Below are 23,104 nucleotides of genomic sequence, written 5' to 3'. Positions count from 1 at the left end.
CTGCATCTAGGGCAGTCACCCAGGTGGCAGATACCCTATCTGTTGTTTTCCTAGCCTTTTCTTAAATGATTTCAAAGAAATTGGAAATTTATTGTACATCTCCCTTGTTAAGTTATTCCAATCCCTAACTCCCCTTCCTATAAATGAATATTTGCCCCAATTTGTTCTCTTGAATTCCAACTTTATCTTCATATTGTGATCTTTTCTACTTTCAGACGCCACTCAAACTTATTTGTCTACTAATGTCATTCCACGCCAACAACCCTACCCCGGAAAAGAACTCTTGTTACGTAACCAAAGGACAAAGGAAACTGGATGGATGTAATGGATAAACGACCCTGGCAATGGAAACAGCATATGAATAGGTTGACAGCTTGGAATATACCACTTATTCAATACTTTTATTTTCACTTATAGTGGTTACATAAATCGACTCACAGTTAAATGTTAATGTCGTTAAATTTAAATTTAACTGTGAGTCGATTTATGTAACCACTATAAGTGAAAATAAAAGTACTGAATAGGTGGATTAAATTAAAACACCTTTATTGTTGTTGACCTGTAATGGACCAAAAATGAGATTTATAACATGTAATATACCACTTAGTCGAGCAGCTCGTCTTCTTTCTCTCAGTTCTTCCCAGCCCAAACTTTGCAATATTTTTGTAATGCTACTCTTTTGTCGGAAATCACCCAGAACAAATGGAACTGCTTTTCTTTGGATTTTTTCCAGTTCTTGAGTCAAGTAATCCTGATGAGGGTCCCATACACTGGAACCATACTCTAGTTGGGGTCTTACCAGAGACTTATATGTCCTCTCCTTTACATCCTTACTACAACCCCTAAACACCCTCATACCCATGTGCAGAGATCTGTACCCTTTATTTACAATCCTATTTATGTGATTACCCCAATGAAGATCTTTCCTTATATTAACACCTAAGTACTTACAATGATCTCCAAAAGGAACTTTCACCCCCATCAACGCAGTAATTAAAACGAAGAGGACTTTTCCTATTTGTGAAACTCACAACCTGACTTTTAACCCCGTTTATCAATATACCATTGCCTGCTGTCCATCTCACAACATTATCCAGGTCACGTTGCAGTTGCTCACAATCTTGTAACTTATTTATTACTCTCTACAGAATAACATTATCCGCAAAAAAACTTACCTCTGGTTCCACTGCTGAAGCCTGTTGCACTTCTCGGGGGCAATGATTAATGACTGACAGATGAAATGAAATTATATTGGAAAGTGTTGCTGGAATGAAAGTTAACCGGGAAAACCGGAGTACCCGGAGGAAAACTTATCTCACCTCCACTTTGTCCAGCATGAATCTCACATGGAGTGACCAGGATCTGAACCGCGGAACCCAGTAGTGAGAGGGTGGCACGCTGCCACATGAGCCACGGAGATTTCCAACTTTTTCAACAAGTAATCAGTAAAAATACAGTTATTTTATAGAATACTAGTCTTATGGAAATCACTGATATTTTTTTACATACCAAAGTTTGCAAGGAAAAAAATAATTCACACACGACCACAGCTCGTCAAATGATCCAAATGGGTTAATAATTTTTACTTGTAATCATTAATTTTTACAAAAATTAATTTCTGTATGTAATTTACTTCTTGAAATAAAATTGTAGTCGTTACATTCTTCTTCTTGCTTCCGAATTTGGCCAACTGTGGATCGCGTGAAACTTAATGCTTTCTGGCCAGTCTTCTTTTCTCTTCCCAGAACTTCTCCATTCATTCATTCCTTATTTTTCTCTGCTCCTCAGATATTACAAATTTGGGCCTGTTCTTCTCCTGCTCTTCTTGAAATTTGTGGTCATCTACCCGAATTCTGAACTTCTTTCTGTTGAGGATCAATTCTGTTAATATTGATGTACATCATACCGAAGTGGAAATGGGTCACTGAAAACTATATTCAAGACTTCTGAAACAACTGGATCAGAGAAGTAAGAGAGGATCTGAAGGAAATAGGCCTTACGACAGAAGACACCACAAATAAGATAAAACTGAATACAAAACTCAAGAATACAAACCTCCGCTTTACTCTTACAATACAAACCTCCGCTTTACTCTTACAATACATTTTTTTTTTTTTGCTAGGGGCTTTACGTCGCATCGATACAGATAGGTCTTATGGCGACGATGGGATAGGAAAGGCCTAGGAGTTGGAAGGAAGCGGCCGTGGCCTTAATTAAGGTACAGCCCCAGCATTTGCCTGGTGTGAAAATGGGAAAACACGGAAAACCATTTTCAGGGCTGCTGATAGTGGGATTCGAACCTACTATCTCCCGGATGCAAGCTCACAGCCGCGCGCCTCTACACGCACGGCCAACTCGCCCGGTCTTACAATACAAACCTCTGCTTTACCCTTACGCAAAACAAACCAACAACACACACCAACAACACACACATTTTCAACGGAGGAAAGGGCACAAAGATCGGAGCATCTGAAGAAGTACTGGGCGGACTGCAAAGCCCGAACAATCCCTTTAAAGAGACCTGAACAATGGACTGACTAAAGTGATCCTATGCGGTCATAAAACAATAAGAAGAACTAAAGGCGTGTTTTTCCACAAGCTATCTTATACAACAACCTCTTTAAACAGAGTAAAAAGATGTATAAAGGGCATTTCCCTGTCCAGCTCCTTAGCTGAATGTTCATTGTAGCAGTCTTCATTTCAGAGGACACAAGGTGCGATAACCAGCTGGCCTGGAGATTTTAATTTCTCCGGTTTGGGAACTAGGTTTTTATGTTTATCTCATTATTTATATTCATTTCACACATCTTACTACCAACCACTGCAGAAACATGAAATAGTGAATGCATCTCTCCAAATAGGGTTGGCATCAGGCAGTAAAACCAGGCTTTGTCATATAGTGCTAGCACCCAAGTAACTGGGATGAAACCAGGAAGAGAAGAAGAAGAAGAAGAAGAAGAAGAAGACGAAGAAGAAGAAGAAGAAGAAGAAGAAGAAGAAGAAGAAGAAGAAGAAGACGAAGAAGAAGAAGAAGAAGAAGAAGAAGAAGAAGAAAGAGATTTCCCTAAAATTACCTTTCTTTTCAGACTTAAATGGGGGACATTTACCACATATTCTGAAGTTCGACATCAACTGGTGCTCAGGTTTAGAGAAGTACCTGGCATTAATATAACTGTCCCCATCTTTCCATTCTCTAGTTTTCTTCTTTGTTAGCGATTTAACGTCGCACTAACACATACCATTTTCAGCGACAACGGATAGGAAAGTGCTAGGACCAGGAAGGAAGCAGCCATGGCCTTAGTTAAAATACAGCATTTGCCTGAGGTGAAAATTGGGGAATTGCAGAAATCTTGATGATGATGATGATGCTTGTTGTTTAAAGGGGCCTAACATCTAAAGTCATCGGCCCCAATTGCAGAAATCAGTCTTCAGTGCTACTAACAGTGGGTTCATATGAATGCAAGGTAACACCTACATGGATCACACCACTCAGCCAATTCACTAGTTCCATTCTCTTGTCTCGCCAATCATCCCCACTACTCCACGCTAGCATCTACTTTTCAGTAATAGTCGTATCACTTTCTCAGTTCACTGGCGGAAGATGCAGCAACATGTGTACTCTATCCATGCTTGCTTACATTGTAAATCCCTATTTTCCATGTTTTGTTTCATTACATATTTTGCTCTGGCTAGCTTTCTTACCAGAGCAATTAGCTTAGAAGGATGAACTCGGTTTAGGATATTGAAGTTTGAGACTTTCCAGGTAGTGTTTTGGCCAAATAATTGGGACTCTGTAGGACAGGTTTCTCAGTAACTTGAATTGCAAAAGGAGAAGGAATATTCATGGTATTCCCTTGACTGCTCAGAATTAATGAATTGATAACAGAAAAGAAGGAAAACCATATTTATTAAAATTAAAAGTTAACATTGTAACGAGTCAATATAACATTAACTTAACATGAATATCACATTAAGTGGACCACAGAATGATGTAAATTCAGAAATCAAACACTAATGCTTCGAATTTGAAAAGTTTCAAGATAAGAGACATTGGCTTACAGCTTTCAGATTACTTTAACACTTTCCCCACTGTTTATCTTTACATTTCAATACACACATTACAAAAACATTTTGCTTTAGATGACTGCCACTCATTCAGGTACAATAGGCCTCAACAACTGATGTCAGAATGCAGTTTTTTTCAATACATGTTTGCACATGACAACAGCTGTTAGTTGTGTTTTTAAAATTTGTGCCGGACTATTATTAGATGAAGCTATCTATATCTACAATTTGGTGAAAACTGGTTTAGAAATTGAAGTGTGTTGCATTTACACAATAAGAGAAACAGCAGTCAGAGGGTTTATATTGAGAGCAGGTGGATGCTCCTTAACCTCGGCACTTGGTGGGGTAGAGTGGTTAGCTCTATGCCCAGCTGTATTTGCCCAGGAACATTAACCTGGTACTTATGTTTTGTGTAGGGTAAGTGAAACTAAGGGCCATGGGCACCTCCAGAAGTGGATATCTTGTTCCTTTAATTTTTTGACTTCCTGATGGGGAATCAAACCCATGTTCTTTGAGGTGAACAGAGCAACCCTTTACCGCCTCAGCCAGGCAGCCCCTAGGGCTGTCAGGCACTCATTAAAAATAAAATATGTGAATAATATCACTCTACTCAAATAGTTCTGTGACATTTTTGACACCAATAATAATTTGTAACATTGAAAATAACTTTTGTGTTGTGATTCGTGATATATATAAATCTATGTAAACATAGAACTATTTTTATTCCCCTTCACATATACCTTCCAAAATGCACATAAGAGTATTGAGAATTTACAAGTAAAATACATCATCAGAAAGAGGATACCTTATTCAAGAATTACATGGAGATCCAACCTGGTAATTACAGTTATTTTCAGTAAAAATGTGACTGTAATCTAAAAACAACAGATTAACTACTAAAATGAACAATGGGGAAAAAGTTAAATGTTATTTGTTTGTCAAGTGTGTGCCCAGAAAAATATTTGTGAATTGTGATGTTCTCATTAAAAAAATTTTAAAATAGCATTCTGTTAAATCCGCCTTGTCAGGTTGAAATAATGTTGAACGATCACTGATAGAGAGAAAGTTTCTTGTTCTTGAAACATGTACGATGAATAAATAAGGTTCATTAAGAGAAAGTGTATTAACAAGGAAGATTTAACCAGAATACTATTTAAATAGTTTTTTATGAGTTTATATAAGTCAATACAGGAATGAACAGCATCTATTGCGGTCAAATTTATCAACAGTGTGATGTTCTGTCACACGGCAGCTTCAGTAGGTTATACACTTGTGCTTCTGCTCACAGGAATCTCCATGAACTTGTTGATGAGCTCTGCTGTCTTGGGGTTATCTAGGACTGAAAGGTGGTTACCTTCAATGAAGTGCACACCCTCCATATTTTTGCAGTACTGTAAAGAGAAAGATAAAACATGTTCAGTCACTATTACCAACAATAGGAAGGGACTTGCTAAGACCATGCTGAAAGGAAGAGAGATCGCAGACCATGTTATCCTCACATCTCTTGATTTTCAGGTTGACATTTCTGAATGAAAGTGACAGGTCAGAGGACTCTAAGATATCTTTTATTTCATACTGCAACAAAATTGATTTCTTTCCGTACTCAAAAGCGTATGAAAAATTACGCTTTACGGTAGATTAGCATTTTCGGACCCCTTTATGACAAATTGTCTCTGATTATGTTGAACTCCACTCTGCACTAATGTGTAAACACAGTGGTCAGAGAGATTAGGAACCAGTGAACACAAAATTCATTTTTAAAATTGTTTCCTCGCCTGGTTGCAGTACTGTGGTTCCGTTCCAATCTACACCAAAAATTTCATCTCAGCATACCCAGCTATTGTCCGGTTAATCCATTTCCAACACATAAATATTGTGTATATATCATCACATCATGAAGTTCGCATTACCTTCATTAATCCAAGACCGGTGGACCATGTTTACAACTCTGGTAGCTTAGTGGACTGTACACTGCTTCAAATAACATTAATTATGATGTTTTATTACCTCATATCTCCATGTATAGTCCGCGCACCTTTTAGCAATATTTCTTTGTATGGGGGGGCGGAGTAAGGAGGGAGGTCTTATGCTTCCGGTAATACTGCCAACTGAATGAAAATGAAATCTGAATTGGATCGATTATATGATCGATCGATATGAATTTTCTAAACCTTTATTATCTTAAGCCAACAACTGTGTCATACACACTTTATATAACATTAAATAACATTTCTCAATGCGAATCTTGTTCCCTGCATGAATTCTATAGTTTGGCTTTGCTGTGTAAACAACAACAATACTAGTACGTAAAGTGTACACCAGATGTCACACAGCGATGCATAAGCAATTCTTAGTTTGTGTTTCAAAGGTTGCCAATACGAATCTCGAAGATACACGAGGTCGACCTATTCAGCACTAGGGTGTCCATGTATCACTAAAAGGTGCGCGTATGGTACATACCTCTTGTAGCTTTCATAGCAACACACTCACAACAGAACATAAAAAGTCACTGCATGAGTCAAACATGGATGATTTGGGTAGCAGCATGTCAGAATTATTGATAATTAAATATTCCATTTAAAATAAGTAAATTCACCATAGTATGAAATAAGATATTGTATGCAAGAGCCACTAAAGTGCTAGGTTTACCTTACTTGTTTTGAAACATCTCACTCGTAAGGTACAACATTACTTTCAGTGGCTACTACATAAATAACTAATTCAGCAGGTGCAGGTAACAGGCATGAAAAAATGACAATGATGTTGAAAGCATTCATAATGAAGAGTTCAAGTTTATAATAATGAATGAACACATTAAATCAACAGAAAAGAATAAGCAAATGATATGTGGAAAGACAGGCACACACAATGCAATATACAGTCTGGGAAGAGGGAGCAGCACAAAGAAGAGATGGGGACAAATATGAAAACACAAAAAGGACAAGGACAATTACCAAATCTTCATACACTTATTCTTGTTGTATCACATCCCCATCGGATGTCGGCTGTCATCGGGGCGATCTGATTCTTGTTCTCAACAACTTGGAAAACTGAGCACATACCATTCTTATAGATTCTGTACCCAAGATATTCTCCTTCTTCCCATACTTCTCCTTCCTTCAATTTTACCTTGTAAAATAAGCTGAAGGAGTCTATATTTATCATTTTGAATGATGTCCGACTCGTTGGCTGAATGGTCAGCGTACTGGCCTTCGGTTAAGAGGGTCCCGGGTTCGATTCCCGGCCGGGTCGGGGATTTTAACCTTAATTGGTTAATTCCATTGGCTCGGGGGCTGGGTGTTTGTGCTGTCCCCAACATCGCTGCAACTCACACACCACACATAACACTATCCTCCACCACAATAACACGCAGTTACCTACACATGGCAGATGCCGCCCACCCTCATCGGAGGGTCTGCCTGACAAGGGCTGCCCTCGGCTAGAAATAGCCACGCGAAATTATAATTATTATTATTTTGAATGATATGGCCAAAGTACTCAATTTCTTCTTTTTGATGTTGTGCATGACCTCTAGCTCTGTGGTCAGGTGCTGGAGAACTTCAGTGTTACGTATTATGTCAACCCCGGCATCAGTAGCACCACATCTCAAAGGATCAGAGTTTTTGTGGTGGCGTTCTCTGTTAGGGTCCATAAAGTAAAAGTAAGATAGAAAATACATAACACTGAAGTAAATGGAGACAGAGATTGATCTTAAAATCTCTGTTACAGAGAAGAAGTTGACAAAATTGAACAAACCTGTCCCAGCCATCATTCTCTCATCCAAGCCATAATTGCCAATTACGTCTTCACACACACCTTTGTACTGAAATCTTCTATTAGTATGATTATTTCTGAATGTTTGGTCATTTTTAATGCTTCATCAGTGTCTCCACAAAAATGTTCAATATCATCAGTCCCATCACATGTAGCAGCATATGCTTGTATGATATTTATATCAAAAGGTTTTGAATTAAACTTGATCAATAAAACTCTGTCTGGCTCCAGGGCTAAATGGTTAGCGTGTTGGCCTTTGGCCACAGGAGTCCCGGGTTCGATTCCTGGCAGGGTCGGGAATTTTAACCTTAATTGGTTAACTTCGCTGGCATGGGGGCTGGGTGTATGTGTCGTCTTCATTATAATTTCATCCTCATCACGACGCGCAGGTCGCCTACGGGAGTCAAATAAAAAGACCTGCATCTGGTGAGCCGAACTTGTCCTCGGACACTCCCGGCACTAAAAGCCATATGCCATTTCATTTTCAATTAAACTCTGTCCGATAATGGAATGACGGCCTTAACTGCATGATTTTCTTGCTGACCCTATATGATGCCAACTCTATTTAAATGATTTGGTTCATTGTTTCTTGAGTAATAGACAAAATGATCTTTGATTCTGCAACTACATGCTTCTGCCCATTGCATTTCACTTATTCCCAAGATGTTTATTTTAAGACTTTCCATTTCTCTGATGGTGTTATAGATTTCCTCCTTCATACATACTTATTACATTCCAAGTGCATATCTTCAATACGGCCCGGAGATTCTTAGCACCTTCTGACCACTGACCAATGAATTTTATCACACGTAATGTAACACTGAAGGCCTGCCGGGAACTGGGGATCAAAGTATTCATTTTTCAGCTATACTGATGTTATCCAGGGGAAAATGAATTGTGGTGGTTTCCCATTACCTTGTTCAATGCCATTTTACACCATTCGTCAGCCGCCCTTAACACAGAGAATAGTCGATGTTGTAGCCACCTCAATGAGGTACAGCCACTATGGCTGATATCTGCTTTGAACTTGGATACACATACCTTTTATTCAATTAACCCAGCACTGGGCTGCCTCTTCCGCCACCAACACTGTACCGAAGCCCTTCTTCTCCGCTGTAGGTACTGTTGAAGTCTTCGCTTATAACCCTGATCTGGGACCCTTACCAGATGCTATACACCAGGTCAGTGTGCTCTGTGACTTGCATGAGCAGGGTCACCACTCCCTGAGTACAGCTGCCTCAAAAGAGGGGTTTTTACCTCCTTCAAATAAAGTCATTTATAGAGAGATAGGAACAAGGAAAGGAACACACAATAGGATAAATGCAATTACAGGTCTGTGTGGGAAGAGGGAATAATAGAAAAGGAGACAAGGACAAACATGATAATACACAGGACAAGGACAGTCTGCCCATTTCCATACACAGTCTTTGAATATAGACTAGGCGTAAAATAACAAATCTTTTTATAGCTAAATGTTGTTCCATTTATTAACTTACCTTGGATAAGCCATAGTCATCTTCAGTCTTTGTAATCTTTACAGTTGGTCTCAACAGCATAACGGGAGATGAGATCTGATTTTCATGTTCCCAATTATATCTGAGGATGGAGTTGAAACGATTCATAACAGCATTTGTAACTGCTTTAAAATGAGTCGGTGAGACATCGAAATGTGGAGTGACCTTCTTAATGAACCAGTCTAACATGTTGTCCCATGAGCCTTGAGCCTTAACCTCCTCCACCACCTGTGATAGATACACTAAAGATTAGAACAATTTAAAACAATATTTGCCCTGAAAATCCAAAAAGTATCACAATTTACATACCCTTAACAGGGTGTAGTGTCATGTCTGGAGTAGTTGGCGAGTTGTCTTATAATCGAGAATGTAACAGAGAAATGTAACCTAGAATAGAAACGTCTACTGTTTCACATATCACTTATAACTGTTATACAAGTGGTTCCTCAGAATAGCAGGAGAACCCTTTAAAGCCAGCAAAGCACTATATTATATTTTGTTATCCAATCTGAACAGCTTACAGAACTTTTACTGTGCCTCTAGTTCAAACCATATGCCCCACTATTTCTATACTTCTTAAGGTATGAAAAATGAAAATCCACTGGTTGGGTTTCAGAATCCTGAGTTCTTCTAGTGTCATACTATAAACCCAGGAGTTGAGCCTGTAGGAATGGCTATCATTTCTGTCCAATTAGAGGAGCCAATGAGCATCGATGTCCTTCCTTGTTCACTTCATGTTTACGTTGCCTCAAAGCACCAGCAATCAAGGTTCGAAAACAGTCATAGCAATATTTTCTAAGGGCTTCGCTGTGTTTGCAGCCATCCAAGATGAGTGCAAGTGTTTCTATCTCACTGTCGTAACTGACTGGTCTAAACTTAGACAATGTATTTTGAATAATTTATTCTCTAATCTTGATTCTCAATTACTTTAGTTAACACACTGAGTTCCACGCCCAAGTTGGATTTGGGTGTGCCAAAATGCTCATGATTCCCATCTCTGAGTACAGCTCATTGATATATTTGTAATATTTAAGTTTTTACATGTCCCTGGGGTTGGAGTTACCATGGAAATGTTCACGGATTATTTCTCTTTGGTGCTGAAGGTTGGTGTCACCATCTGTCAGCCAGTTACAAATTATTAGAGAAAATAAGAAATGTGTCATTGTGTAAATGAGGAGCTCCTTGCACCACCTAGTTAAAAGTTGAATTGTTTGTGCTGGGTATGCATTCTTTTTGTGATGTCAGGATGTGTGCATAAAAATGATTAAATTTATTAACAGAGGCAGGACATGATACACTAAATTATGATACAGGACAAATGTTCACAATATAGATATAAACACTTTTTTTTTCCAATTTGCTTTACGTCGCACCGACACATGATAGATCTTATGGTGACGAGGGGATAGGAAAGTCCTAGGAGTGGGAGGGAAGTAGCCGTGGCCTTAATTAAGGTACAGCTCCAGAATTTGCCTGGTGTGAAAATGGGAAACCATGGAAAACTATCTTCAGGGCTGCCGACAGTGGGGTTCGAACCCACTATCTCCCAGATGCAAGCTCACAGCTGCACGCCCCTAACCGCACGGCCAACTCATCTGGTAAACACATTTTGAGTAAAAAGTTAATGGAAACAGGACTCTGACAAGTACAGGTGAGAGAACTTGTGAGCCAGTTGTACAATCTATTGTTTCTACCACCCATTCATACACTCTACAGGTTCTTCTCTCATTACCAAGTATACTTGGTAAAATCTGTACTTCACAATTCCAAGAAATGAATGGCATATTTGGAACACATATGGTCGAACAAATAAGAGTACATAAACCACTAAACATGACAGCAGAATGTAGCGGTAGTGGTAAAATAACATGTAACCATGTAATTTCATGGCTGAAAAATGTTTTGAAGCTGGAGTTATGAGCCTGTCCTTTTTTATTTTGGATTCTTGGTCAGGGCAGACAAATTGTGAACTACTAATGAAACCATTCCCCAAAACATACAGCAAGCCTCAAGTAAAAGTATTGCCATGAAAAACAACACAGTACTTCTAATTGATAGAAGTTTATTTCTTCCAGCAGTTATAAGATACTTTCCAGTTGACTCCAAGATAGTATTTGATGTGATGAAAATAGTACCCGAAATCTTCATGACAGAATTTTCCTCATGAAAAAATGCACTTTCTTGTCTGTCATCAGCTGATCCAGATATCAACAGGTGCTTCACCATGGCCGGCAAGCAGCTGTTTTTATTCCTATTGCTTTTCATGTTTGATATTCAGATGTTCTAGACATCATTTTACATGTATTGCAGCTGCTGGTGAAGATAACTATGATGACCCCATGGACCAACGGCCAGCTCGCTAACCATTTAGCTTTGTAATTTGGCTAGGCTGATGATGGTCCACAGTGGACCGAAACTAGTACCTTTTAATATCATTGTAATGTTTTTGTAAAAACATCAAATGATTTTTTAGTATTGAGAAGGTGGAATATTAAAATTTTGTATTTACTTTAAGGATATTCTCAACTCAATACGGAACCTAACAATGAAGTTTATTACTTTTAACCATTTAGCTAGTCCGGCCCCGCGGTGTAGGGGGCAACGCGTCCGCCTGTCACCAAGCTCAAGGCTATGTAACTCAAACTGCACAGCCAACTTGCTTTCTAGAGATACATTACCATGAAATGCGCCCATCACACTCAATTTCCATTTCACAGGAGATAAAAAATAGAATTATTAGACCAAAGGAAGCATTCTGCAGGAATCAAAGACTGATGTGGTCCACTGAATAAAGATCTAAAAAAGAGACTGGAAAAGTGCTATATTTGGAGTGTGTTAATGTAAGGAGCAGAAACATAAGCACTTAGGAGAGAGGTTGACAGAAGGATAGAACCTTTCGAAGTGTGGATTTGGAGAAAGATGGATGGGGAGAGTTGAAAAGATGGAATGAGAAATGAAGAGGTACTGAGAAGAGTGGGAGAAGAATGAGAGATGCTACAAAAGATCCAAAGGCAATAGATGAACTGACTTGGGTCTTGTATGACAAGAAACTGCCTGACAACATGAGCAATGGAGGGGACGATACATGGACAGAGAGTGAGAAGAAGGAAAAGGTTCCAGCTGGTAGACAACATTAAAGTGACAAGACAATATCATTTCATGAAAGGATCTGCTGAAGATCAGGAAACAAGGAGGGACAGATCATAAGAAGACCTGCCAAATGGCAGAACTACAAAAATATACACTTACACTTAGCTTTACGTCACACCGACACAGGTAAGTCTTATGGCAACAATGGGATAGGAAAGGGCTAAGAGTGGGAAGGAAGTGGCTGTGGCCTTTCGCTTGGTGTGAAAATGAGAAACCACGGAAAACCATCTTCAGGACTGCCGTTCAAACGCACTATCTCCTGAATACTGTATACTGGCCGCACTTAAGCGACTGTAGCTATCGAGCTTGGTACAAAAATATAAACACAGAAAATACACTAACGTACACATTTAAAAGCCCAAACATTAAACACTTTTATAGCATCTCTCTTTCTTCTCCCACTCTTCTTAATACCTCTTAATTTCTCATTCTATCTCTTGGACTTTTAAATGTGTACATAGTGTACTTTCTGCATTTATATTTTTGTAGTTTTAACTTAGGAGGTTTTCAACCCCTTTTGTTTATGACACTATATCCTTCTAATTCCAATTTTTATGATGAATAGCTCAGGATAGCCACTGTGTGCGATCGAAACTAGTACTATTTGAAAGTGAAACTATGTATTGATTAGGTAGAAGAATGAACTAAAATTTGTAAAAAGTAAGTCATATCCATCAATACGGGCCTAACCAAGAAATTCATTGCTTATACTTTATGGATGTTACTTTTTCCTGAATGGAAACTATATTACCATGTTTCATAACAATCAGAAGCAGAAAAGTCGGCAATTCCCTTGTTAGTAACATTATTTATCTCTCTGTGATTTAAAAAAGAAAGCCCACTAAAACATGCCAGATACAGTACGACAAGTTGAAGACCCCGGAGGCCAAACAAGATGAGCACCAGTTCTGTCAGCTGATGTGGCAGAGAGAACAGGCCAAAGATAAGAGAGAAGACTGAACATGCTGTTGTTAACATAGCGAAGCATAACAGCCATAACTCAATACAGTGGAACACTCAGGATGTGACAGCTGGCAGTTCTGGCTACTTCAACCTGGTTTACACCTGCATCCACCTCAGTGTTGTCATGTCATTTGCAGTGAGAAGCAAAGCTTCAATGCTGGCTTAACAGAAATGACCTGCAGTCACTATTGGAAACAATGGCCAATCATCTCATCTATTGGCTTGTGATGGGACACTCCTCTGCACAGATTAAAACGCTAATGGTCTTGCATGGCTATGGCCAGAAGGGCAGGAGGGAGTTAACTGAGGTTTACATTATTTGTGGGATTTTGAATGGAGTTACAAAGCTCTACATAGTACTGATATATTGGCACACTGGACGTGTATAAGTGTTCATACTCACTTTGACTGCTTCATTGGGCTGGATAATTTTCCAAATCACAAGGAAGTATATGATGTAGGATATCTGAAACAGACATATTAACAATTTATCAATATCACCAAATACATGCTATTTTAAAACAGGGTTGTTAAAATTTAAAAGAAATGAAAACATAAGTTTGTATGTTGAAAACTCAGCCTAAAAGCTGGTTGGATCCTCATCAGCTCCAACATCAGCTGTCATAGATGGCCTAGGCATCACTGAAGAGGCATACTAGGGAAAGGAATTAGGCAGTTTCCCATTGCTTTCCTCACTCAGCTAGAAGTCGCTATTACACATCAGTCTGAAATGCACACACCAAGTGACCCTTTGAACAACAATTTCACACCATTCGTAACAGATCTCAGTCACTTTCTCATTGTCAAAGTCAAGGATGAGACTGAAGCAGGTCGTTGAAAGGAACAAATTATTCCTAGCCCATACCAGCATACCGTAAACACTAGGTCTCCCAGCAAAGGCAGATGTGCAAGTAGGAAACAGAGAGCGAAGGGTAGACAGTAGACTGTCTGGCCTTTATAGACGACATGGCACTGATTGCTGAATCTCTGGAAACAGTGGTGATTCCATTAAGTATGATTGACAGTGATCAAGTAAAAAAAAAAAAAAAAAAAAAAAAAAAAAAAAAAAAAAAAAAAAAAAAAGAGCTTTCTTCTTTAGTAGCATGCCTTTTCTCATTCCTCACAATTTATCAATCCATACTTTGATGCCATTTTCATCAATGCAACCTTTTCATGCACGTGCACAACTACACCTGCTGATATCTTTTTCTTAAGCTGAGTTTCTCACTTTAAGATTATCATCAGTGGCAGGTTAGTACCATCAGCACAACAGGTACGTACTACAGTGTAGTGTGTTTTCTTAATGTTCACTTGTTTTCACTGTGACACTTTTTTCACCTTTCTCAACAACAATCCTATTTGAGGGTACATTAAATGTGAGCAGAATTTTGTCCATATTCACTACCGATCCCATTTCAAAATTACATTATCTTTGTTGAATCACAAATCTGTGAGGGGAAATTATTTTATTGTAATATATCCTTTTGGCAATTTCTGACAAATTATAGTTTTGGTACACATAACGAGTCCACTATGCTTAAAAAAAATAACACCATGAATTCATCAACTTTATGTTGAGAGATCATTTTAACTGAGTGTGTGCAAATCATTGCCATAATTGCAGTGCCATTTTGCTGATTTCCTTGAGCCCATTTCAACACTTTGCTTTCTATTTCCAGTCACTTGGCACGTTTTCCACATTTTGACTGCTTCCCTTTATACAGTTTGTTCAAAATACGAATATGATTCTGACCATGCCATGTTCTAATCACTTTGGCTGTTGGTGGTGGTCCATAGCATCTTTCAGAATTCCTATTCTCGTGTTCCTGTGCATATTTTGCAACCTGCAGTTTATAGCTTGTGCTGTATGAACATTGCCTGTTACTATTTTCTACGTTTTATTATCGTAACAATAAACTACAGTATACATACACTTGTAAACTCAATTCAGAAACTGATTATTCAGGTGAGATCACTTACATACAACTCCCCCTACTGACTACCCATATTACATGAGAAGTCATGAGAATGTTACGCACACTGTTACATCATCAGGCTCAACAAAGTTTTTGGAATATCAAAAGGAGTGTGCGTGACAATAATTTTGGAAGTTAAGACAGCATGTAAGGCTTCTGGGAGAAAAAAAAAAAAAGAGAAAAAAGCACAACAAATCTGTACCTTCATTATACAAGACACACTGCATTTTTAAGGGTAAAATAGTGCATCTTACACACTGGAAAATACAGTAGTTTCTGTAGACAATAACTTAAGAACAGTAGACATACTGCCTGGAAAAGGACTGAAGAAATGTAAAAAGTTCAAATACTTAGGAAGTATAATAGAGAAAGGCGGTAGGAATAGCAAACAGTCTGATTCATTGGCTGAATGGTCCGGTTCAGAGGGTCCCGGGGGTTCAATTCCCGGCTGAGTCAAAGATTTTAACCCTCGAACCGGAGGCTGACGATAGATCCGCAGGTGTGCGCCTATCTCAACCGCCGCTGATGACATATTACAATTACAGCTAGAAGAAATCGTGAATATTTCCGTTAGATGGCAGCATTCATCAGGCACGTTTTCTCCTTGGATGTGGAATGTTTCAGTATTAAATACATACATTAGTGTGTGATATCCTTGATACATATGAAGGTCGCAATTTGTACAGCTTTGAAACACGTGTTGATTTTGTTGTAACTTGCTTTCATTGTTTACTGTGTGTTAAGCACACACGAAGGCTACATTTTCGAATTTAAATGATGAAGATATTGTAATAGAATAAAATGCTGACGATTTAGCATTACTAGCAGTGGACATAAAAGAAGCAAAAACCCAGATATCAGAACTTCAAAACATTGCAAATAAAATTGGCCTCAAAATATCATTTGAAAAAACAGAAATTATGCCCCCAAAACCAACACAGCTAAAAGAAGTCACCATAAATGGTAATAAAATCAAAATAATAACTCAGTTTAAATATCTTGGAGAAGTAATAACACATAACTTAAATGAAAAAATCTCAATCCAAGTAAGAACAAATAGATTAGCTAAAGCACAAAAATTAACATGGAATATCTACAAAAAGAAATGTCTTTCAATAAATACAAAAATAAAACACTACAACACAGTTATAAAACCGGAAGCTACATATGCAGCAGAAACACTCTTTTACCTGAATAAACAATCAAAGACTGACAGACTTCAGAAAATTGAAAGGAGGATTGGAAGAACCTGCATCAACAAAAAATACCAGAAAGATGGACAGTGGCGGTTAATACCTAACAAAGTCGTGTACACAGAGCTAGAACCCATTACAGATACTATGCATAAGAGGAGACTGGGATTCTTTGGACATATCATAAGGATGCAGGACTCGAGACTTCTGAAACAACTAGTACAACACAATCTCGTCTCAAAAAATACCACAACAGGATGTAAATGGATCAGAGAAGTAAGAGAGGATCTGAAGGAAATAGGCCTTACAACAGAAGACACCACAAATAAGATAAAATTGAATACAAAACTCAAGAATACAAACCTCCGCTTTACCCTTACACAAAACAAACCAACAACACGCACATTTTCAACTGAGGAAAGGGCACGAAGATCGGAGCGTCTGAAGAAGTACTGGGAGGACCGCAAAGCCCGAACAATCCCTTCAAAGAGACCTGAACGACGGACTGACTAAAGTGATCCTATGTGGTCATAAAAGAAGAAGAAGAATAAAATGCATCTGTAAATTCAAGGCCTACTGTAGCAGAATGAATAAGTGTTGTGCCACCTGAGGTAGGTTGTGAACACCCACCGGTTGGAGCTCTATCAACTACTGTACTTTTCATTGAATAATTCCTAAAGTATTAACACTGTTCATTAAAAATTTGCATGCCTATCATCAGAATTAATTTCTCTACAAAATGTATATTTTAAAAAGTTTCAGAAAACTGATTAGTCATTTATATTCGATGTTGTAAGTAAAAAAATTTTTGATTTTTTTGAAAGGATATTTGAAGGGGAAGAAATTTTTTAAAATATTACATTGAGGGTAAATGCAAACCACTTTTCAATGAATGTTTCGGTGTATTATATGTGTATATTATGTGAATAATACATCTGTCAGAGTGACACACATCAGGTATTGCAAATGTGTGATGCACACACACCGGTTAGAGCTATTTCAACTATTGGTTCAAGGGTTAATTGCCTCTGATTAATTCTTCTGCCCGGGGACTGGGTGTTTGTCCCAACACTTTCCTCTTCATATTCTTTTTTGCAAGTTGCTTTACGTCGCATCGACATAGACAGGTCTTATGGCGACGATAGGACATGAAAGGCCTAGGGGTGGGAAGGAAGCGGCCGTGGCCTTAATTAAGGTTCAGCCCCAGCATTTGCCTGGTGTGAAAATGGGAAACCATGGAAAACCATCTTCAGGGCTGCTGACAGTGGGGTTCGAACCCACTATCTCCTGAACACTGGATACTGGCCACACTTAAGCGAGTGCAGCTATCGACCTCGGTTTCTTCATATTCTGACAATACATTACACTACCAACCACAACAGAAACATCCAATAGTGATCACATCACTCCATATAGGGTTGGCATCATGAAGGGCATCCGACCGTAAAAAAAGGCCAAATCCACATGTGCGACACAGTTCGCACCTGCAATTCCACAGATGTGTGAAAAGCAGTAGAAGAAGAAGAAGGAGGAGGAGGAGGAGGAACAGCAAAGAGATCTATGAGCAGAAAAGACAGTCACATACCTTTCTTCAAAGTATTAGAGGTGGTGGTGGTGGTGATTATTGTTTTGAGAGAAAGTACAACTAGGCAACCACTCTCTATTAACACTAATCAGAGGGGGGAAAAAGGAAGGAGTCAGGCACTTTCAAAAATGATATTAGCCAAAGAAAGACAAGGGCCATGATGGGCATGAAAATGAATGACTCCCAAGGCCTCCACAAGTAATACCGTCGGGGTGGGAAAAGAATTAGCCAAGACAGGTCGGATAGGATAAATGAAAGTCAGGAGCCTGGTATAAGTAAGTGAAAGCAATGCCAAGACTCAGCTAAGGGTCTCATGGTTGCCAAGCCACGCTCCCGAGTCAAGAGTTCTTAGGGCCCCTTTTAGTCACCTCTTGCGACAGGCAGGGGATACCATGGGTGTTATTCTACTGCCTCCAACCACAGGGGGCTTTAAAGTGTTAGAAGCCTGATCTGGAGCAAGGATGCACATATTATACATCATAAAATGTGACAGTATGTTCCAATATTAAGTTAACTTTACTTGGATAATGAAAAGATATTAGCGAGAGTGCAAATTACTTCTAGAGGAGTAGAATAGGAGGAACAAGAAGAGACAGAAGGCGAGGGAAATAATAAAGAGTAACCTTTACAAGAGGGAATATAGAAATGTCAGGTGAGATGGTATGGACATGTTACATTACTGATCTCAAGGATACCCAGAAGAATGTACGAGATGAAAGTGGACAGCAAGAGGCTGAGGAAAGACTAAGGGACAAATGACTGAAGGGAGTGAAGGCTGTGTTCAAAAGACAGGAAAAAAAATGCAAGAGAATGATGAGGGAGAGCTGATGGAATGACAGGATTCAATATTCCAAACAGAGTGGCAGGCAGTTGTGCTATATGATGCTGTTGGAGATGATGATGATGATAACTAATATATATATATATATCAAAAATTAAAATTATACTCACTTGGAATGCATCTTCTCCATCTCTGAGAAGACCCTGAGCTCCGTCCTTTATCACATCTGGGGACGAGTCGATGAGTACCAGTTTGCCAAGGTAGCCTTCTTCCTCCAGAGTAGCCAACATTTCTATGGCTAGCAAACCTCCAAATGAAAATCCAACAAGTTGGAGGGGTAATCCAGAGTCCAGTTTCGTTCTTACAAACTGAAAACAAAATGATACAAGAAAATTAAAAAAACTTCAAAGTTTCAAGGTCTGTAATTCAGCAGCCCACCAACTCACATAACTTAAGACTCCTACCTCTGCCTAAAGCAAAAATAAATAAAATAAAAATTAAAAAAATTATGGGTTCTGTTTGAAGTATAAGGTACTTAATGATGCAGGGTGATAAAATGAACTTTCTTATTACAATGGAAAATATTATTTCTACATTTACAAATGGGAAGTGCTTTCTATGACAGTGTGAGAAAGCTGCGCTGGAATAAAGATATAGCAATGAAGGCTAAGGAAATACTCAAGATGTATTTCATTCTTGTAACAATTTATAGGGCAGAAGCTTAGCCTACAACAAAAAGGGACAAAAGCTGTATTCTGGCAGCTGAAATGAAGTTTCATAAGACAAGGAGGCATGGAATTAAACATGAGGACATAAGGAAGGCAATTCAAGTGGAGAATTTGAATGATAATATATAGGTATAGAGGAACAGGTTGAGATGGCTTTTTGACACCACATGGATAAGCAATGAAAGGCTGACAAAACAGAATTTGGAACTGCAGCTGGAGGTGTAGAGAGGACAAGGAAGAACAAGATGGATGGATTTAGTGAAGGGCAGCCTTAGAAAATGCAACTTGGACTGGACCACAGGATGGGGAGTGGTGGAAAGACTAGAAAAGTGGAGAGGAACTGTATTAGCCACAACTTGGAATGAACTGGATAACAGAAAACAATGATGATTAATTTTAACTAAAATTATGACTCTAGATATGGTTCAGTATAACTAAATATGTGGAGTTCTCGAAGGTGTGTATATTATTTATTGATTTAAGATCAACAGATAAATATTGTTATATACTTGAATACTGGAGGATAATGGAGTTTTGAGACCACATTGTATGGTATTAATTGATTTGACAAGGAAGTTTTCAGCCTGTCTGCTAGCAAAATGATGAATGTTAAGAGTGTAGAGACAGAATAGTATTTGAGAGACATGACCTGAATTTTACTTTTTGGAGGAAATCCTCTTCGGAAAGGTTTATGCTTACTGAATCAGGTAACATAGGCTCCGAGGCTTAGGGGTAGCATGCCTGCTTCTTACCCAGAGGTCCTGTATATCTTTTTCTTCTTCCTAATACTTTTTTGCTTATGCAGGTAATTCACTTGTTATCTCTATAGTGTAATCATCATCATCAACTTAAGTGTTTTCCCGTAGGAGCAGGGTCCACTTTAAGATCTTTGATCTCCACTTTCCTTGATCCTGGGCATCGGTTGGACGAGCTCCGGAGATTCTCAGGTCCTTGTTGATAGTGTCCTGCCATCATTGCTTGGGACTGCCATGTGGCTATTTGTCCATTGATGGTAAGGTGTTAGAATGTATCGGTGACTGTTCCAGATACTGCCCATAAGACATGCCCAAACCATCGTAGTCGCCCCTCTTACATTTTATACTGAATGGAGGCGATACCAAACCACTGCCTGAGAATGTAATTTTGGATGTGATCCTGGAGGGATACACTAGCTGTCAAGCAAACCATCTGCATTTCCATTGCACAAAGTTGACTTTCGATAGTTTTGGTCGTGGGCCAGCATTCCATCCCATATAACGCCACTGAATGAACAACAGTTCAGTAGATCTTTGACTTCAGATGGATTAGCATTTTGCAGTTACACAAAGTACCTGTAACTTCCCTTTACTTTGACGATGTTGCTCTGACTTGCGCTCTAATATCACCGTCTATTCCACCCTCACTGCAGGTACGATGCCAGGTATCTGAACTAGTTAGCTTTGTGAAGATACACACCATTAACTTGAATGGAACTATCAGCTGGACTTCTTTTCAGATACTCTGTTTTTGCGGTGTTAAGACGAAGCTCAAATTACAGAAGGCGATTGGCCCATGTCTGGATTTGTCACTGGAGCTCTTCCTTAGTTGTAGTGCAAGCATGATGTTATCAGCATAATATAGCAATGTCCATGAGACATCGAAATGCAAATCACGTGTTACATTGTCCATGACGAGGATGAAAAGGAGCAGTGACAGTGTAGATGCCTGATGAACGCCAACGTTCACACAGATGTCATCAAAGGTGTTGACTGAGCATCTGACATGGCTAGTGGTGTTTGAGTAGAACAACTGAATCTAGTTGATGAGGAGCTCTGGAAATACATGGTTGCATAGCGAGTACCATATAAGTTGGTGCAGGACACGGTCAAAGGCCTTCTCCAAATCAAGGAAAGCTAGATGAGGCTTTCTCTTCTCCTGGTGTCTCTCTAGCAGCATCCATGCAATAAAAATTGCATCGCTAGCGCTAGAACCTTTGACGAATCCACACTTGTTGATTGATGGTGAGAGTGACGATGTTTTAAGGTGCAGGTCAAGAACTCGTTCAAAAATCTTTTGGGTGTGACACAAGGGCAAATTGGTTGATAGTTTCAACACAAGACTGGTTCCCCTTGTTTTTAAAAATAGGTACTGTTACATTCAATGTCCAGTCAGTAGGAATTTGACCTGACTCAATTATGGCATTGAAGAAGTCTGTGAGCCAGGTAATAGCTGTTCCCTAAGTTCCTTGAGCTTCTATAAATCAATTGGCAGATCATAGGGACCAGGCACTATCAGGTCCTTTGTGACAGTAATGGCTCTCTCTACTTCTCTGGTTATGATTTGATGAATAGGATCTGCAGTTTTCTGACCATCAATTTCTGAAATCTCATCGAAGTGCTCTTGCCACCATTTCAGAATTGAACTTCTGTCATGCCCATCCTTGTCCTTCACAAATGTTCATTGTCCCGAACTGGTTTGCTCTGAGCTCTTGCCAGTCTGCCTCCTCTGTGCCAAGTTGTTCATGAAGCCTGCAGTAGTATTCATCTTGTGCAGCCGCTAAAATCCTCTTAGTTTGTGTACTTCCGCCAGTTGTTGATATATAATCTGATTTACATCGCACCGTCACGGATAGGTCTTATGGTGACGATGGGATAGGAAAGGGCTAGGAGTGGGAAGGGAGCAGCCGTGGTCATAATTAAGGGACAGCCCCAGCATTTTGCCTGCTGTGAAAATGGGAAACCACGGAAAACCATCTTCAGGGTTGCCGACAGTGGGGTTCAAACCATTATCTCCCAAATGCAAACCCACAGCTGTGCAGTCCTAACTGCATGGCCAGCTCGCTCGGTTCTGCCAGTTCTCATCTGTTTTCAGTGCAAACCACACCTTGAAAACTGACTTCTTCCTCTGCACCTTTTGCTTTAACTGGTCCGTCCAAAGCCACGCCTAGTTATCTACATAGCGATGCCCAAACTTCTTGGTGCTAAGTACCATTTTCACAGCAGTGGTGACTGAGACACGGAGAGCTACCCATGTCCTGTCTACCAAATTTGAAGCTGATGTTGATAATGCCCTCTTTTTCCTCATGTAGTTTCCACCACTTGTATCTTAGCCTACTGAGCCACCATTTCTGAGAACGATGATTTTTATGTCAAGGACAAGCAGCTTGTGTTGAGGGGCCAAGCATTCAGATGGAAGGACTTTTGCATTTAGCATGGCAGGGAAAACTTATTTCTGCACAAGAACAATCTGGCTGCTGGTATTGCCACTGGTATAGGTGATCAAGTGACTGGGTCGCTACTTGGTATACATGTTGGTGATGAACAGGTTGGTTGCTTCTGCAAAATCAAGGATTCATCAAACATCATAGTTACACAGGTCATATCCTTTGTTCCAATG

The 23,104-nt window shown here is 39.2% G+C and overlaps 1 protein-coding gene across 1 annotated transcript in view; it reads right to left on the bottom strand.

Moving 5' to 3' along the window:
- Positions 1-3,890: 3,890 nt before the first annotated feature.
- Positions 3,891-23,104, bottom strand: part of LOC136886744 (fatty acid synthase) — a 198,915-nt gene continuing 179,701 nt past the window's right edge. Inside the window, exons 34-37 of the mRNA XM_067159548.2 lie at positions 19,172-19,369; positions 13,870-13,932; positions 9,336-9,581; positions 3,891-5,456 (exon numbers count right to left, since the gene is read on the bottom strand). Coding sequence (XP_067015649.2) covers positions 5,328-5,456; positions 9,336-9,581; positions 13,870-13,932; positions 19,172-19,369 — 636 coding nt within the window. The 3' untranslated portion in view covers positions 3,891-5,327. The remainder of the gene's footprint in view (positions 5,457-9,335; positions 9,582-13,869; positions 13,933-19,171; positions 19,370-23,104) is intronic.

The sequence above is a fragment of the Anabrus simplex genome, chromosome X (assembly GCF_040414725.1).
Source record: "Anabrus simplex isolate iqAnaSimp1 chromosome X, ASM4041472v1, whole genome shotgun sequence".
Taxonomy (NCBI): domain Eukaryota; kingdom Metazoa; phylum Arthropoda; class Insecta; order Orthoptera; family Tettigoniidae; genus Anabrus; species Anabrus simplex.
The sequence above is the reverse complement of the archived record's forward strand: the minus strand, read 5'-3'. Positions and strand labels throughout refer to the sequence as shown.